Source organism: Ovis aries, chromosome 7 (genome assembly GCF_016772045.2).
Source record: "Ovis aries strain OAR_USU_Benz2616 breed Rambouillet chromosome 7, ARS-UI_Ramb_v3.0, whole genome shotgun sequence".
Lineage (NCBI taxonomy): Eukaryota > Metazoa > Chordata > Mammalia > Artiodactyla > Bovidae > Ovis > Ovis aries.
This window is the reverse complement of record NC_056060.1, coordinates 82,128,408-82,146,820: the sequence shown is the minus strand read 5'-3', so window position 1 is coordinate 82,146,820 and position 18,413 is coordinate 82,128,408. Positions and strand designations below refer to the sequence as shown.

General features: G+C 50.3%; 1 protein-coding gene across 7 annotated transcripts in view; it reads right to left on the bottom strand.

Moving 5' to 3' along the window:
- Positions 1–18,413, bottom strand: part of RGS6 (regulator of G protein signaling 6) — a 608,791-nt gene that overhangs the window by 9,194 nt on the left and 581,184 nt on the right. For 2 of the 7 annotated variants that reach the window (XM_060418243.1, XM_042252720.2), the window contains one exon: positions 17,797–17,846. The exons of 1 other annotated variant lie outside the window; for it this stretch is intronic. In XM_060418243.1, coding sequence (XP_060274226.1) covers positions 17,817–17,846 — 30 coding nt within the window. In that variant the 3' untranslated portion in view covers positions 17,797–17,816. Of the gene's footprint in view, positions 1–4,383; positions 4,451–4,872; positions 6,592–17,796; positions 17,851–18,413 lie in introns of those variants that run through there. 4 more of the 7 variants (XM_042252721.1, XM_042252717.2, XM_060418244.1 and 1 more) reach the window with 4 other exon arrangements.

The window sequence follows — 18,413 nt, the reverse complement described above, 5'->3', positions numbered from 1 at the left end:
GGCATGAGGGAACTCTCTAGGGTGATGGGATGTAGGTTACACTGGTACATACATTTGTCAAATTCATTGAACCATACATTTCAGATCTATTGATTTTGCCACATGTAATTATGCCTCAAAAGAAAAAAAAAGATTAAAAATAATCCATCTATCACATCTCTGCTTTGAACTCCCCACCCCTTACTCTTTTTCAGTTGCTGTCCCAGCAACCTTGCCTTTTGGCTGAATTCAAAGCTTCCCCCTCTGGAATGGGGGAAACCCAGATTCCTCTGCTTGAGGAACTAGAACTTGCAATAGAACTAATTTGGAACATGATTTCCAGTCTCCATCGATCCAAGCCGATCACCTTGTGGTGACATACAGACATTTTTCATCCCTGCTAATGAAAAATGGTGTTTTGCTGAATAGGGCTCATGAGGTGACCTCAGCAGGCAAGACGTGGGAGGCCCCAGAGATAAGCTGTCCTTTCAAGGAGACTGAAAGTTACCTGTGAGTAGTTGATGCTCAAGTCCATAAACGATGAGTGTGTGTGTGGAGTCACAGGTCTGTAGGGGACTCACTGGGAGAGTGGTCAGCCCCTGACTTAAGAGCTGGGTAGAAAGGAGAGGTCTCAGCTTGCGTTTATCAGGAGGCAGAGGCCAAGGACCAGCCCGACTTCCTAGGTGACTTCCCTGGAGCTTGGTCGCCCTGGTGCCCCTTCTCTATTGAGCAAAGCAAAAGGGATGATTTCAAAAGGAACTGTAAGGAATTCTGTGGCATCTCCTTTCTCCATGATGGTTAAAATTGGGGCGAGAGTGCCATTTGCTCAAGATAGCTTAAGGCTGAGAAGCTCTGTCGGGGGATTGTAGGAAAACCCATATGTTATAGAGAATCCTTTGAAAACACTTTGACTCTCCGCTTCCATCATCAGCAAGATGGGCAGATGAAGTGGGAACTAGCCAACAGTTACCCACAGCTGATCCACGGCAGAGCTAGGCTGGAGCAGCATCTGGGGAAAAGAGGTTGCTTCTGGCTTTCTCACTCTTTGAGGGGGTGGGAGTGGGGTGGGGATGGGGAGGGGCAGGCCCCCTGTGACAAGATCCTCTCCTGGGGTCTGTGTTACTCCTTGGTCCTTGCTAAGCTTTCTGATCTCTCTCAGGAGCTGAAGGGCATTTTATTTGGTTTTAAAATATTTTCTCCATTCAACTGTTTAAAAATCAGATACCACAAACATAAAACAACAAGTCCCCACATCAAAAGATAGGTTGAAACTGAATTAATGTATAAAAACTCACTGGATAAAGAATTAACACACAACGTGCATGCATGCTAAGTCGCTTCAGTCGTGTCTGACTCTTTGTGACCCCATGGACTGTAGCCCACCAGGCTCGTCTGTCCATGGGATTCTCCAGCAGGTATACTGGAGTGGGTCACCATGTTCTCCTCCAGGGGATCTTCCTGACTCAGGGATCGAACCTCATTTCTTATGTCTCCTGTTTTGGCAGACAAGTTCTTTACCACTAGCACTGCACATTAAACCTACTTAAAAAGTAAGGAATATGGTCAAATAAAAACAATGGAGTGTTCTGTAACAGCCCACCATCTTATGTATGGTAATATAAATAAGTAGTCACATTTTCTCATGTCAACGGTGGGTCTGTGGACTCTGCTAGCCGTCACGCATGCTGAGAGCAATGCCCACAAAATGTTCCTGGAACAATTAGCAGGTTCAGACACTTCACTCTGCTCCGTACTGGAAACTAGCAGTGCTTTATTTTTTAACTTATTTTTTTAAATTTAGCAACTATGAGTTGCCAGCCCTCCTATCTGAACTAAATGTGAGAGGACCAACCTCTATGCCCTACCTCCCAGGGACTTTCTGTTTGAATTTTTTTATTCTTGCACGGGGTGGCATTGCTCACTCCTTTTTCAAGTGCCCTCCTATTCTACTCGCCCAGACCTTGATGGTAGCAGCATGGGGATGGTCCCTTTACAAGAGGCACAGGTTAGCTGTCAAGGACAGTTACCCACGGCCATCCATTGATCAAATATTGAGCAGCTGTTGTGTGTCAAGTACGCTCTGCTTTTGACAGACACCTGCACCCATGTCCACAGCATCCTTGCCAGTTAGGTCTCCCTGTAACACCCGCTGGACACATGAGGTTGAGCTACTAGCCTGAGCATATACAGCTGGTCAGTGGCCTTGATGGCCCATCCACCGTCTCCTTGGTACACGACCACCACTCTCAAGGAAGGGGGCAGGTGGGAATGCTCAGGACTAGGGACTCCTCCAGGCCTGCCCATACCAGGCCTCCTCTCTGGGCAGGCCGAGGTGATTTTCTCAACCTCACTAAGAAGCTTCAGCTCTCGGGCATAAGCTTGAGAGCATCCAGGACATTTCTGCTCTGCCTGACGGGCTTCCCTTTGACTTTGGCTGCTGGACTAAGCTGAGGCACAGCTCACTGCTGCTTGGTGCTCATGGATTTAACGTGGTGGCTGCTCGACAGGCCAGTGAGGCTGCCACTTCTGTTTGTGACCTTGTGTAACAGGTGCTGACACCCCTGGGATCTCCATAGCAACAGTCCCGGGAAGAGAAAGGCAGGTGTGATGTTCACCTTTCCTAAGGAGGGGCAGGCAGATGCTTCACTCCAGTTAGAACCAAATCCCTGCAGCAGGCTGGCTGGGGGAAGCCCTTCCTGGCTGCTGTTCCTGGCGTTCCTGACTCCTGTCCCCTCATCACGCTCATCGCCTCTGGGGCTCTTTTGCAAAGTTCGACCTCTGCCTGTTAGTTTTGGTGGGTGATGGGAGAACTTCCTCCACAGTCCCCATCTGTGCAGGGACAAATCAGCCACCGGACAGGCACGAGGGATGCCGAGAGTGACAAGGGCTCAGCAGCTGTGCCCGACACGGGTGGCACAATGCCCAGGCACAGACTCCCCAGCCTCCTGTCCAAGCTGTGCACTTCCACTTTCCCTGCTGCGTTTTTCTCTGTAGGCAGAAGAAATCCCCTCTTTCAGTACTGGATCTCTTATCTCCTTCCTCTAGCTCTGATTGAATAACCCCGGTGCTCTTTCTATAAGCAGCCTGCCCCAAGTTCTTGGTGGGTGCAGGGGTGGAGCAGAGGCGAGTATTCTGTTCACAAAGCCCCTCAGTAGCATGCCTTCCTGTAGCTGGTTCTGGGCTTGCCTCTTCCTTTCCTCCTCCTCCTTAAATGTACTTTGGCATCTCTGTGTTGGTTCACTCCAAGTTAGGCAAGGGCCAAAAGACTCAAGAACAGGGACATGGCTCAGTTGCTATTGGCAACAACTTGATTCTACTTTTTTCCCAACTAGGAAGTTCAAGTGACCCAACTATGGCCACAGGGGAGAGCGCTGCTGAAGTTTAGTGGACGAGACAGCAGGTAGGGTCACTGGCTGGGCAGTGTGTTTGATTCTTCTCAGGACCCACAAGGACACCAACCCCACCCTCCTAAGGGCACGTCTCATCTCCTGTGAACACATTCACGCAGAACACATCCATGGGGTGGGGTTGTTGGTTAAGGCAGCTGCCAAGGCAGGGTTTCGAAGGCAGAGGTGGTCAACATGCTGACTGTTTCCCACTGCCCCAAAGCATCATCTTTCTGGGGATGTCCAGGTTCATTTAGAAGCATATGCAAAGAGGGCTGACTCATTTCTCTCTCCTCCCTATTATCAGGAATGCAATTAGGTGGGCATTTATCAGACAGGTATTCCTAATCTGAAAAAGTGTAACAGGGGACAGGTCAAGCAGCATTTTTCAAGGCATCTCTGGGTTGATGGAATTCCTAGCCACCGGGAACCTTCTTACTTCCCTCTGAACCCTTTTCACATGTCCCTGCAATGCTGGACAGGTAATGGGTTGGTTCCTTAGCCCTCTTCTCCCCTGGTGGTCTAGCAGGTAGAAAGGTGAGATTTTTCCTGTTTCCCACAGGACTTGGCCCTGGGCCACAGATTAAGAGTAACGGAAGCTGTAAGGGGGTTACTAAGCTTAAGGATACTGCTGTTGGATTTAAAAGTATCTTCAAAGGTAGTGGGCATTTCTGCTAGGGGCTCAGGAATGAATGACAGGATCAGTACCCAAAGACATTATTTGAACATTGCCTCTAGGACAACAGACTCATCTCCCTGCCATTTCTGGACCCCTTGGCTTCTTGCTTCTCAGGAAGAAAAAACAAAACAAAACAAAAAACTATAGTGTAAAAAAAAAAGGGGGAACATCAAAAAAAGGATGCCGCTGACTGTCCATGGAACTAGGGCGTGAGAACAGGAGGGGTGGGTGGAGATGAGGCCATGGACACACAGATCATCTCTTCTGGTTTGGGGAGCACCTTCTGTTGCAGAAGGCCTCCAAGGAAGGTTAGAGCGTGCGGACGCCGGGATCACTCACCCACTGCTGGAAGGAAGCCGCCTCGGGGGTGAAATGCAGCGGCCATTCTGACTCTGCGCCAGCAGCACTAGGCAATTGTGTTTTTAGGAAGGGAAGTGAAGAACAACTTATCCAGCTGAAACCGTGAAGACCGGTGGCTTTAGGGGAGCCCCTGCCCAGACGTGCACCCAGCAGCAGCAGCGGCAGCAGCAGCAACAGCGGCGGCAGCAGCGGCGGGCAGGCGGTCCACGCGCGGAGGCACAGGCAGGCGTGCCGCGTATGTGCCGCACGCACCATACACTGGACACGGAAGCGTGCAGCGGGCAGGTAGCACATGCACCGGTGTACGCAGCCGTGCACACGTCCATGTGCGCGTTTACACCACAGGCACTTACAAGAGCGTCTCGTGCAAGGTTCATAAGCAACCACGTGTTTGGCTGTAGAGCTTTACCTCAGACTCCTAAGATGCCCATCTAAAGCATTTACCTTAAGAGACATCTATAAACCCGATTTTCCTCAGGACAAAGCCATTTATTTGTGTCAGAGGAAATGGCTTCTGTGCTTCTGTTTCTGTCGATACTACAAGTAGGGGGAGTGTGCACCCCAGGGGGCTGGTTTACGAGGGATTTCAAGGCATCCCTGGATTTCAAAGCCACTTGGTCGTAACTCCTCCGACAACCCCTCTTTGTAGTATAGCACTTAAAAAAGAGAAGCCTCTGTTTATCTGGCAGAGGAAACAACCGGACTTGGGGAGGCTGCGCTGCTCAGGGCGGCTCCAGCCGGGCAGCGAGCGGCAAGATGAGAGTTTCTGGGAATGAGGCTCTGCCATGTAGGGCGCTACCTCTGGAGAACTGGAGTTCACGCTCTGCTAGGGGAGAACTAGCTTTGATCTGGGTCTGGAAGCAGGAGGCTTCTTAGGGTCCTGCACCTCGGGGGATGGGAGCAAATGCCAGATCCTGGCAACATAGGCAGTGCTTCCCTGGTGGCCCTCCCCATGTCTTGGCACTATGCTGCTGCAAGCCCCCGGGTCCTACAGCTTCCTGGGAAGAGCAAAGGGGCAGTGGGAAATAGACCACAGGGCAGAAGCCAGTCTGCTTGGTACCACAGTCCCTCCGTTCTGAGGGAAAGCAGAGAAACCAGCTCTCTGAGTTGACTTTAAAAATAAGACAGTAATAATAGCTACCATTTATTGAGTAGGGTCATGAGCTGGTTGCTGTAATAAATGAATGTGCTTTGCACACACTGTCGTATTTGAGATATCTGTGTCCCCATCCTCAACTGCTAAATAAATATAGTAATACCTACTTTGCAGAACACTGTAGGAAATCAGATAAATAATAAGAGCTAAGCGTGGGCTGCAGGTAACATCATCATAATAGAATATAATAACAGTACAAAGAGTTATGCTTGAGCTTATATACTGCAAACACTATGCTAAGCATCTTATGTATTTTTTCCCTCCTAATCACTTACTTTTTTTTTTTTTTTTTAATTTGGCCACTGCCTATATAGCATGTGGGACCTTAGTTCTCTAACTAGGGACCAAACCCACACCCCCTGCATTGGAAGGCTGAGCCTTAACCATTGAACCACCAGGAAAGTCCTTAATCATTTCCTTTTATCTCCTTTTTAAAAGGTGCAGAAACCTAGGCTTGGAGGTGCTGCCTGAGTCACAGAGTTAAGTGGTGGAGCTGGAGGAGAACCTAAGTCCTTCTCAGGCCAAGATCTGCACGACACGGATGCCAACACTGTGACACTGTGAGCACCCAAGACACGGCAGCTGTTTTTGCCATGCCCTCATTCAGTGCCAACGTCCACCCCAGGCAGTAGACGTCATTGTACCCCTTGGGCAGTGAGCAACTTGCCTGGGGTCTTATCCCAACTCCAGGTGGAGAAATAGAATTCACCTGGGGCTGCCCAAGCCCCAGCTCGAGCCCACTCTCTACATTCTGGGGCACTAAAGGGACGTTGTTCTTGGGGGCAGAGCTAGTAGGTCATCTTCAGTAGGGGATGAGAATGCAGTTGGGGGAAATATCACTGCTAGGTTTTCAACAGCATTTAACCCCAGATGGTTGGTGCTACTCAGACAGCCAACTGCCAGCTGGCTAAAGAGCTGTGCGATGGTTCAGGGCAGTTAGCTCCCAGGGGACAGCTGGAGCCTCTCAAAAGAGACTCCTGCCAGGGCAAGTTGCACCTCGCTGGGTAGTTCTCCACGCAGTCCTGGGGAGGCTGGAAATAAAGGGGACTCAGATATCACACCTGCACAAAGCTCTTGAAGGGCAAGCTGGGGACTCTGACGGCCACCCTGTCACTCCCCCACCCCCGCCACATGCCTTCCTGGTGATCCTTCTCCTAACATCCTGCACATCTAGAAACAGTTCAGCAAAGCTGTGATTGAAGGCCAGCAAATGATAGGCTCTGAAGCTGTCATTACCAAGGAAACCATCCTTGAGGATATGACCACAGGATGGTGACCACTCTCAAATGCTAATGGTTGGGTCCTTTACATATTTAGAACCTTCCAGCATTGTCGAGGACAGAGAATCCACCAGCAGTTCCCCTTTACTTTTGCTGCAGCTCCTAAGGTTTGATTGAGTTTTGTGTCAACTGCTCCATGTGTATTTCCCAACTTAACCTGCTATGATGTAAACGCCAGGCCCTTTATCCTTACTTGACAGTCGTCTTTTTCCATTAGGGGTGGGGATTCAGATGCACCATGCTCTCGGTGTAAATGAGAAAGGCCAGGGGGCAGGGAGTAAAACCATTCTCCAACTCTGTGAAAAAGTACAGTCACGCTCCCCAGTCTGGACCTCCATCTCTCTCTCTCCCCTACCTCTGATATTCAGGCATTAATCACCCACCACAGAATTTTAAAGGCCTGTTATGAGGGAACATGGGAGAAGGAAATGGCAACCCACTCCAGCATTCTTGCCTGGAGAATCCTGTGGACAGAGGAGCCTGGAGGGCTGCTGTTCATAGGGCCGCACGGAGTCGGACACGACTGAAGTGACTTAGCCTGCATGCATGCATTGGAGAAGGAAATGGCAACCCACTCCAGTGTTCTTGCCTGGAGAATCCGAGGGATGGGGGAGCCTGGTGGGCTGCCGTCTATGGGGTCGCTCAGAGTCAGACACGACTGAAGTGACTTAGCAGCAGCAGCAGCAGCATGAGGGGACATAGTAACAATCAACTCTGACTGGGCTTTCTTTAGCTTCAAAATGCATCTTATTAAAACTTTGCTGCCTTTATCGGGATCGCCATATTTAATGAGAGGCCTCAAAGAATTTGAAAGCAAAAGATGAGGAGAGGAAAAAGCCATAAGCTGTAATCACCATAATTATACAATTCCATGATGAGGTGAAAGCAGCCCTGGCAAAGCCTGGGAGAGGAGGGAGTGTCATTTGCAATCAGGTTGGTCCTCAGGACAGCGGGAAAGAATGTGGCAGGATAGCTCGTCCCTTCCCCTGAGCTGGGCTGAAGATGAGTCCTTATGGCAGGGCCCAGGAGGAGGGGGCCCATGAGCATAATTTCCCCTTGCTCTAAGGTCTCAGGGAGCGTGCTCTGCTCTTGGCCCAGCTGAGAAAGTTGGGTGCCAATATGTCCACCTGGAACCAGCAAGTCGCATCGGGTAGAGGCAACTGGCTCGATCATCTTTTCTGCTCTCAACAAAACACCCTTTCTGGATAGGAATGATGTCAGGCCAAGCTTTCTCCAGTGCAGAGCCAGGGAACCCACCGGCTGTGCTCAGCCTCCCTGAGCCCATGGGTACGAGTGTCCTCCCGCTCACTAATCCCCTCCTAGGCATTTGGGGAGAGAGCCTTGTTGCCCAGGGCTCAGTTGCAGAAGCAGTGATTGGCTTAAATAACCAAAAACAAAAGGCAAGGATGACTTTGCCTTGCTTGAATTGCAATTGCTTGAAAGGCACCAATTCCTCTTCTTGACAGTGGTCTTGCTCTGACTTTATCATAATCTAGCTTTATTTTTCCCTTCAGTTCAGTTCAGTTCAGTTCAGTCGCTCAGTCGTGTTCGACTCTTTGCGACCCCATGAATTGCAGCACGCCAGGCCTCCCTCTACATCACCAACTCCTGGAGTTCACTTAGATTCATGCCCATTGAGTCAGTGATGCCATCCAGCCATCTCATCCTCTGTCATCCCCTTCTCCTCCTGCCCCCAATCCCTCCCAGCATCAGTCTTTTCCAATGAGTCAACTCTTCGCATGAGGTGTCCAAAGTAGTTTCAGCTTTAGCTGAAAGTTTCAGCTTTAGCATCATTCCTTCCAAAGAAATCCTAGGGTTGATCTCCTTCCGAATGGACTGGTTGGATCTCCTTGCAGTCCAAGGGACTCTCAACAGTCTTCTCCAACACCACTGTTCAAAAGCATCAATTCTTCGGCGCTCAGCCTTCTTCACAGTCCAACTCTCACATCCATACATGACTACTGGAAAAACCATAGCCTTGACTAGATGGACCTTAGTCGGCAAAATAATGTCTCTGCTTTTGAATATGCTGTCTAGGTTGGTCATAACTTTTCTTCCAAGGAGTAAGCGTCTTTTAATTTCATGGCTTCAGTTACCATCTGCAGTGATTCTGGAGCCCCCAAAAATAAAGTCTGACACTGTTTCCACTGTTTCCCCATCTATTTCCCATGAAGTGATGGGACCGGATGCCATGATCTTCGTTTTCTGAATGTTTAGCTTTAAGCCAACTTTTTCACTCTCCTCTTTCACTTTCATCAAGAGGCTTTTTAGTTCCTCTTCACTTTCTGCCATAAGGGTGGTGTCATCTGCATATCTGAGGTGATTGATATTTCTCCCAGCATTCTTGATTCCAGCTTGTGTTTCTTGCAGTCCAGCGTTTCACCTGACTCCTCTGGATCTTTCTTCTCCAGGCTCAGCAAACTCACTCCATTTGATCTGTTCTCCTTTCCCATAGTTTATTTATAAACCTATGATAACATGCAATGTTTCACAAATATTTAATGCACCTGAGGATTCTCCTTGGAGGAGGCGGGTGGAATCCACCATAGAACCTGCTCTATAATATCCCTGGCCATCCAACGTCTGAATGCTTCCAGGGAGCTCCCTGTTCCTTGAGGTGACATATTTCACCCCTGGGAAGTTGATACTGTTAGAATATTCTTAGTAGAGTGACCCTGCCCATGTCTTCTATCCATTTGTTCTAGCTTTGTCTGGGACAATCCAGAACTGCCCACTCACTCTGGGTGACAAACACACATAGAGTTCCTGATGGTTTCTGAATCTCCTTGCACGCACGCTAAGTTGCTTCAGTTGTGTCTGACTCTTTGTGACTCTAGCCCACCAGGTTCCTCTGTCCACAGGATTTCTCAGGCAAGAGCACTGGAATGAGTTGCTGTGCCCTCCTCCAGGGGATCTTCCCCACCTAGGGTTGAATCCGCACCTCTTACATCCCCTGCATTTCTCTTTACCACTAGCGCCAGGGCAGGACGTGTGTATATACTTCAGTTTCATCTCACTGGGCTTCCAGGGTCCTCAGCTATTCTTTTCTAAATTGTCTCTAGTTTGTTGAAGTTCCTGATAAAATAAGAGAGCTTGGAAACAAGATTCAGCACAGTCTAGAGCAACACTGAGAGCAATGGAGCACTTCTGACCGTTCCACTTTTATTACAACCTACAGATACTTAAAAAAAAAAAAGTGATTGCCTCCCACTTTTACTTGTATCAAGCTTGCAGTCAACTAGAACCCCCAGAGTTTTTAAAACTTGAATTACAGTGAAGGCTAGGAACGTCATCCTGTAGTTGTGAGACTTAATTTCTTTTTAACATAAATTTTATGTGGTTAAATTATCCCTGGTTATTTGGACCCATCATTCCACCTGAAGGAGATGGTCTTAACATGGCAGACTATACTACCTGTCAAATGAGCAATACCTTTTAGGATGTGCATCTTTGAATATGACTGGCATGTTTGTCTCTTCATCTGAGTCATCAAAAAGGATGTTGGACTAGACAGGGCTGTGGCTGGACCCTTGTGGCCACAGTCAGAAACTGCATGTCCCATGGACATAGATCTGTGAATTCACAAGCCATTTGGATGCTGGCACTGCCGGGGTAGCTATATACTCTCCACCCCATGCCACCATCCCTTCCATGGGGGAGCCCCAAAACAAACACTCCAGGGTCTTTCTCTCCTAGGCCTTTGGGTAATATCACTGGACTGAAGATCCCACTGTTCCAAGCTCTTTTCAGCTCCCCTGTGGTGTCCCAGTTAGCATTCTGCTTCATAGCAACGTTTTAGGGATTGTTCCTTCCAACAGATTTGTATCCTGCCTTTCTTCCAGAATACCGTGCTTCCCAAACTCAGTTAGAACCAAAGTGCTCATTTGCTGCTTACAAACAGGAAGACTCCTATGTTGCTTTTCACCAGGAGCTCATTTTGGAGGAATGCCATGGCCATCTTATTTCTCAGCCTTTGAAGTCCTCAGACCTTGAGCACTCTGACTTCCAACCCTCCAGTTTGGACACAAGCAGAGTTGGGTCTCTTCTCCCTGACCTTGACATTGGCAGTCTGGTCCGCTTCCTAGGTTCCTGCTATTCCAAAGCCTGGCTAGCGCCTGGAGGTTTCTCTCCTGCCCCTTGTGTGATGCCACATCTCCCCTGGCAGGTCCAAGGCAGATTCTGTCCTGGGCAGAAACGGGCATCCTGTACCCCACTCAGGCCTGTCCTCCCTGCTGCTCATCCCACCAAGCACCCTGCCATCAGTCACCTTCACCCTCTGCCTTCTCATTGGACAGATGGGAACCCTGGGCCATCCTCACGTGGCTGCCTGGGGACAGGTGCCAGAAATCTGACTTCACAAGTGACAAGGAACAGACTGAAATCCCACAACTCCATCAGCCACTTCTCAAGTGGGAGCTCCTTCTAGAAGGACGTCTTTCCTGAGTTGGTGGGGTGGACGGGGAGGTGGGAGGAAGGCTCTGCTACGGCAAAGGGCTGCAGGTCAGCTCCCAAAATAGCTTCCTGCCTGGCGCATCCATCCCCGGCTTGCCCCCAGCTTGCCTTGCGGGAGACTGGCAGGGCTGCGATTTGGATCGGAATCAGTGGCTGTAAACACACAGCTGTGCCTTTCTGCCTCACAGGAGTCTTTCACTTGACTGCTCGGCACATTGGGGTCTGGGGAAGGCAGGAGCTGGCCGGGTGGGGGAGAGGGAGGAGGAAGGAGCAGTTTTGCAGTGCCGAGCTCTCCCCTGTGTCTGGGGGCTGAGTCACTGGTGCACTTTTGCTCGAGTGGGCACTCCGCAGGGAGAGGGTTTTTGGCTGCTTTTGGTCGACAGATGAACAATCAGCTACAATAGCTGGGGGCTCCTCCTTTCCAGAGGAGTGGCTGGGCATAGGGCTGGGTTTCTCAAAAATGACCACCTCTGACCTTTTGGATAAATAAAAATCTCCCCCTTCCCCAGGGTTTCAGAAAGACCTTGTCCAGGGCCCTCATGGAGAACCATTTTATCTCTTTGTCGCCTCTGTATCCTGCCAGCCAAACTGATTCAGCCATCTTAACATATTATCGTTGGTTTGCAAAAATCAGACTTTTACATTTTCCTTTTCTAGCTACAAAACTAAAAGAGTAAACATGCTTTTCAAACTTCACTTGGACCCAAGATGGAGAGAGAGGAATAGAGACTGGAGGAGACTTAACCTTCCACTGACTGTGACCAGGATGACATGCCCTCTTGTGACCTCTTTTTGGGCATCTCCGAGAGGACAGTGGCGAGCCAGCCCAGAGGTCTCCAGGGACCCAGAAAGGGTGGTAGCAGGAGGGAGGCAGTGTGATGCTGAGGTCCCCAGATGTTCACACTTCATTTTTTCCCATGCCCTTGCCCCATGCCCATGGTGACTTTGCAGTATCTGCATGGGGCCCACCTTTCTGCCCAACTGACCTCACCCCACCTCCCAACATACACCCAGCTGGGCATCCGTCCCAGAAGGGTGGGCACTGCAGCACTGGCGTGGTTAACAGGGTGTGCAGTGCTTAGCCTGCTCTTTGTGACCTCTCTCCCCCTGCCCTCCAGGGGTCACAGTGCAGAATGAGCCCCAAACGATGGAGGGATGGGGCCTGTGGGGTCAGGGGGCTGCGGCACTCAGTTCTGCCAGTGTTGATCCTCGAATGCTTATCAAAGGATTTTAAATGGACACCCAACTCAGTTCTCTCCTTGCTTTAATTCTCAGCCAGGGTGGGCAGCCACTTTTCGGGCAGGCTCCTCTCTCATTCTAAGGGATGATTAGCACAACTCGAAAATCTCAGGACAGAGAGAAGCACAGACCCATAGAACGCCCCAGCTGCAAAGGGCCCTAGAGATGATTCAGTCCATGCCATTGTACACAGGACAAAACCAGGGCTCAGAGAGGGCTAGCAATGGGCCTGAAGTCACACTGGTAGCAGGTTGAGGCTGGAAGCAGGAGTCAACCTGGGCAGGGCTCTGAGGAGTTTCCCAGAGTCCTAGGGGAAGTCCTCACTTCCCAGGAGAGACCAGTTCATGCTTTCCCTCCCAAGCGTGGCTGTGAAATTCACCTCCATCTCTAGGCAGACCCGGGTCTCACTGCTGCTCAATCTGAGGGCTCTGAGATCCGATGGGAGCAGGCGGGCGCTATATAGCCTGTGACCCTGACATCCCAAGGGGGCCCAAGGACTGTGTGAAATCAAAAGCAACTCTAAAGATTTTTAGCCAACCGTTCCTTGCTGAAAGGATCTGTTCGACTGAGGTCAAGGCCCTCTAGGGGCTCTGCTGTCTAGGTGTTTGAGAGCTCATTTCAGCGGAGCCCAAGGCTCTGCCCTGACACGCTGAGGGGGAGGGGAAACAGCCTCCAGGCGGGGAGAAGGAGCTGCTGTGTGTTTGTGTGGGTGGAGGGGGTGGGCTGATCACCCTGGCTGCCTGCCCTCTGCCTTACCTGGAGGGCCTCAGCCTTCCACTTCCGGTTCAACACCTGGGCCTGGGGCTGGGGGTTTCTGCATGCAGAGCTGCCCAGGAGGTGGGGGGAGGTTACTCTCAAGAGATTTTCCTTGGCTTCTGGGGTGGGGGTGGCGGGGGGGAAAGGGAGAAGGAAGGCGGGTGACAGCTGGCTCCTAGGGCTTCCTGGTCTCCTTCTGACTTCCCCGCTGCATTCCTTGGCAGGCAGGACTGAAATGCTTGTCATGGAGATGCCGCCTGGTGCATGCCAAGGCTCCCTCAGCTCCCAGCCCTTGCTGTTTCAATTCCTAGGAGCACCTTGGCAAAGACCAACTGTGATGTTTTCTTAGGAGAAGGATGAACACCTGGTTCTCATCTCTGCTCTCCTCCGAGGCCTCCAGCAACAGCTGTTCCTTTGTCCATCTCAGGAGCCTGAGGCTACAGCCGATGAGGCTCTCAAGAGGACAGTTGGGGCTTTGACTGAGTGCCCAGGCAAAGGTGTCCAGGGAGGCTGATGCCACCGTCCCTTGGGGCTGCCACTTCTCCTAAGTGCTGTCCCTTGTACAAAGATGCGGAGGACTTTTTCTATCTTCTCCTCCTCAGAGTTCCTCCTCTGGAGTTCTCACCAGATGGCTTTGGCCGCCACCCGAAGAGGGATAATCCAGTTGCTGCTGCTGAGTCTTGGCTAATGGCCCTTGCTACTTCTTGCCTTCCTCCCACATATCCTTCTGTCCTCTGTGTCAGAGTTGGCCCTTACTTTGCAGTAGACCCCAAAGGAATGAGCACGCCCAGGAGAGAGTAGTGGAATGGACAGTCTTTCCCCTCTGGCCCCCTTCACACCCTCGAGGTCATCTGTTGACTGCAAAACCAGGGAGATGGCAGGCTGGTTGGTCTTGAGCAGTGGGAAGTGGTCTTCAGTTAGAGAAGACCCTCCTCTCCCCAGGAAGAGGAGATGGAAGGCAATGCAAACACAATCTACCGAAGCTTCCTATTGTGGCTTTCATACTTTATAGCCACTGTGAAAGGACACTTCCCAGTGCACAGAGCTGGGGGAAAGAGGCTCTGTTCATCTGATCTGAGGTCATGTCTGAGCCCCCAACCCCCATCCCCTCACTTTAAGAACTTGCTATGTGTCACAGCTCTTCCTGGGCCCAGGGCTCCTGTGAGCAGAGCCACCCTGTATGATAGTGTGAGTCATCTACTGTACAAGGGCAGATGAGGGTTAAGAAGGGGCTGAAATCCAGCTGCACTTTGCTTGGCCAGCTGGGCATCTGCGGGGTTGGGCCCATCAGAAGGATCCTGTTTTCTGCTCTGGATAAAGATGCACTATGGGCTGGCTGCACCATGCCGTGGACTTTGAGTGATATTCGCTTCTGAACTTGGGCTGGCCCTATCAAAAAGCAGGTCTTTATGCAAGCTCTGTGGCTCTGGGTGGCCACAGTACACAGTGCTTTGGCACAGCATAACCCCTATCTGCTACTTGCTACTCAAGTTCTGCATGACTCAGAATGAAGCTTCCACTAAAAGGAGCCATGTGAAAAACAAAGCCTCTGCTGGGGATCGTAAGGCTCCTCTGCACTCAAACTAGCATGGCTCTAGCAGCTTCTATGAACCATACTGAACTCCTTTCTAGGATCCCATGTCAAAGGGGGCCTCTGTGGCCTTCCACAGTCAATCCCTCCATATCATGATATAGGAGTCTTAGAAAGAATAATTTGCTTTCTCCAAATGTTCCTCCTTTACCAAGAAAAGAAAGAGCACTGCGTGGGAGAAATGTTGGACCCAGATTCAGTCTTGATAAGAAGTCAGCCGACCAAGATAATGAACGATCTGGATCAACCTTTCCTGTCACTGGTTAGCCCTGAATGGCAGCTGGCCTCACATCCCTGGTCCAAGGACTGCCCAGCTTCACTCCCTCATTTCCCCATGATGTGGATGGTCTTTCTTCATGTATTTCCCAGGACCATTATTGCTATTGCACTAGCCTTTCATTGGGTTTTATAGTTTACAGTATTCAGAAGATGAAATATTCACGTAGACCTTCTTTCAAAGAAATCACGCACTTTATGTATATTAGGTCTAGAAAATGGCTATCAAATTGCAAGACATATTGGCTGACTGGTTAATTTTGTTTGATTAGAATACTGGGCTGTGAAAACCACATTCTTGAGTTCCAGCCTCAAGTATTCTGAGAGTTGCTACCGCTCTAGAGCTGTGGGTCATTTCCTCAACCTCAGCCTCGTCTGGTTACCCCAAGTGGTGTTATCTCAAGATCACAAGGAGCATGGATGGATCAAAACAAGTCCATCTCTATTTCTACTACTGGAAACAAAAAATCAGAATGCATGACCCTTTAGAGTCTTTATAGAAAAATAACAGGCAACTTAGGAATGTTTTGGTTTGGAAGGCTGGGCTTTCTCTCATATAGATTCTAAAAATCTCAGGAGCTTAGGAGATTTTTCTCCTTTAGCTGGCCCTGAAAACATCTCTCTAAGTTCTCCCAGGTGTACACTTCAAATGCTTGGAAGGTGTCTGGTGCTTTCTCATTCCAAACACTTTGTTAACAGACCTTGGAGAACCACTGAACCAACACCACTTTTGGGAAGAAGGGACGTCAATAAATGCTCCTCGCGGAGCTTCATCGAGATCATGTTTGCTCTCCCAACACCCACTTCTCATGAAAAGCAGCCTAGCGAGATCTGGATGCCTCATCGGAGGACCAGGCTTCTTCTCACAGCCTCAGCCCACGTGGTCAACCTAAAGGGCCTGCCCGGGGTTGCAGGAGTTTTGCTTTCTCCATAATATACTCTGGGCTTGTCAACAAAATCCCTGAACATTCTCCACTTGCAGCCTCCAGGCCTCAGAAGAGAGGGAGCAATGAGTTCCCACCACTCTCTATCAGCCATCAGGGGTGGAGGGACTCCCACAGCCTTGCCTCCAAGAGCCCATGGCAGCTTCTTGGTGCATGAAGCTGTATGGCTGCGGCAAACCAGCCATAAAGACAGACAGGGGATTACAGGTCTGACATTCTGCAAGTTCTGATTTCTCATGAGGAAAGACCATAGAGAGAGAATACCGAAGAAGAGATGGGATGAGCACCCATATTTTAATTGCCACCTGCTTGAGTGGCTGTGAAGCTGACATCTAGCAAATTCAAAACTGTTTAAATTTGGTTAAGATGCATCTAGCTATTACAGGTAAACGACCAGGTTGCTGACCACCCAGAATTCTTAGAATTTATGTTAAAAAGATAAAATAAAGATACTAATCACACAGTAGTCAGGTTTACAAGAACTCTCCCCTGCAACAGAGGGAGGAAAAAGGCAAGTTAGCATCAGTGGGTTTCTATCCTTTGGGAAGTGAAATTTGACAAATTCTATGCATGGGATGTTGGTTCCCTGGCTGCTCGCTGGTTCCACGTGAACAGTGCAAGTTGGGCTGCAGGAGCTCAGTAGCTGGTTTCAGGAAAGAAGGGGACTGGCTACTTCCCGTGTACCAAGCCCTATGCCTCAGTCTTACAGAGTATGTGTGCATGCTGTCGCTTCAGTCGTGTCTGACTCTTTGCGACCCTATGGACTGTAGCCCGCCAAGCTCCTCTGTCCATGGGATTCTCCAGGCAAGAATACTGGAGTGGGTTGCCATGCCTTCTTGCAGGGGATCTTTCTGACCCAGGGATGAAATCTGCCAATGCCTCTTGCATTGGTAGGCGAGTTCTTTACCACTAGAGCCACCTGGGAAGCCCAATCTTACAGAGAACATTATGGAAAAAAGAGATGAATCTGTGCTTGACTGCAGACCACAGTTCAGAATCTGCACCAGGTACCACGGGGATGACCTCCCCACCACGGCCACGCCACCCCCTGGCTACTGCCCTGTCACGCTATGCAAAGGAGGCTAACAAGGGGCTGTCAGGGACATGGGAACTCATGCAGAGGCCACCAACACACACATACACACACACGCACACGCACACACGCCAGCTGGAACTCACTGCCAGAACCCATGCAGCACGGCCGCCTCCTGCATACGCAAAAGCCACCGGCACAGCAGCAGCAGCTTGCCTCCTGCACCCGCGTGGCTGCCAGAGTCCCAGAGGGAAATGTGGATTTTTTTTTTTTTTTTATGAGCTACAGTTCTGAGCCAATTTATTTCATGGTCCAGCTAGATGGGCTTCTCCCTGGGCTGCTGCAGAAGGTGCACCCACCGAGCAGCCCCAAGGGTGGGGGCAGGGGTGGTCCTTCCTTCTCGAAGCCCCCTTGCCCAGGAGAGCAAATGTTGGGCCAGGGGCTGGGTAGGGGGGGCATGCACCCGTCTGCAGGGGGAGCTGCTGGGCCTTTTGTCTTTTGCAAACTGGTCCCTAGGAGAGAAGCCACCGACACTCGCAGAAGACCATGGGTGGGTGTGCTGAGGGAAGAGCGCTGGGCTCCCTCCCCTCCCGAAGGAAATGACAACCACCACCGAGAAAAACGGAAAGAAAGCCGAAAAACCAAAGAAAACCAGCTGAACTTACCACACTGCGAGTGAACTTTTCTAAGGAAGTTCTACGACCTTGCTCACTTTCTGGCTTTAGGGAAAAAAAAGATAGGGAGAAAAATACAGAAAAAAAAAAATTCTTCAGATAACACATGGTTCCTAAACAGCAGCAGCCGCAGCTAATGAACCAAAACAAAAGCAAAACAGGGCGGAGAAAAAAGAAAACAAAAACAAAATAAAAAACAGGAAGAGAGCAGCAGCCAGCGCTGTATGCGGGAGTCAGTGGGAGAGACAGGAAACAGAAGCCCAGGAGAGATGGGGCTGCCTCCTCAGAGCAGCGAGGAGAGAGGGGTGTTTGCTTCTAGAAGAGTCATTCATCTTGCTTCTGGGCTGGAGTGGGAGCCACCGGGCTGGGAGCCGGGCCCTTGGGAGCAGCTGGGCGATGCCTGATCATTGCTTTCCAACCAGCCAAGCCCCCATGCAGGGAAAAACTGGGGGCCTCAGCTGGGGACACAGTCCAGACCAGCTCCCAGGGCCAGTGGGGTGTCGGGGGGGATGCTACTGAGATGTGCGCAAGGCGAGGTCATCAAGTCCTCCATGAGTCTGGGTTAGGACTTTCTCTGAGATCTTCCAGCCAGAAAGTTTGCTAACTTC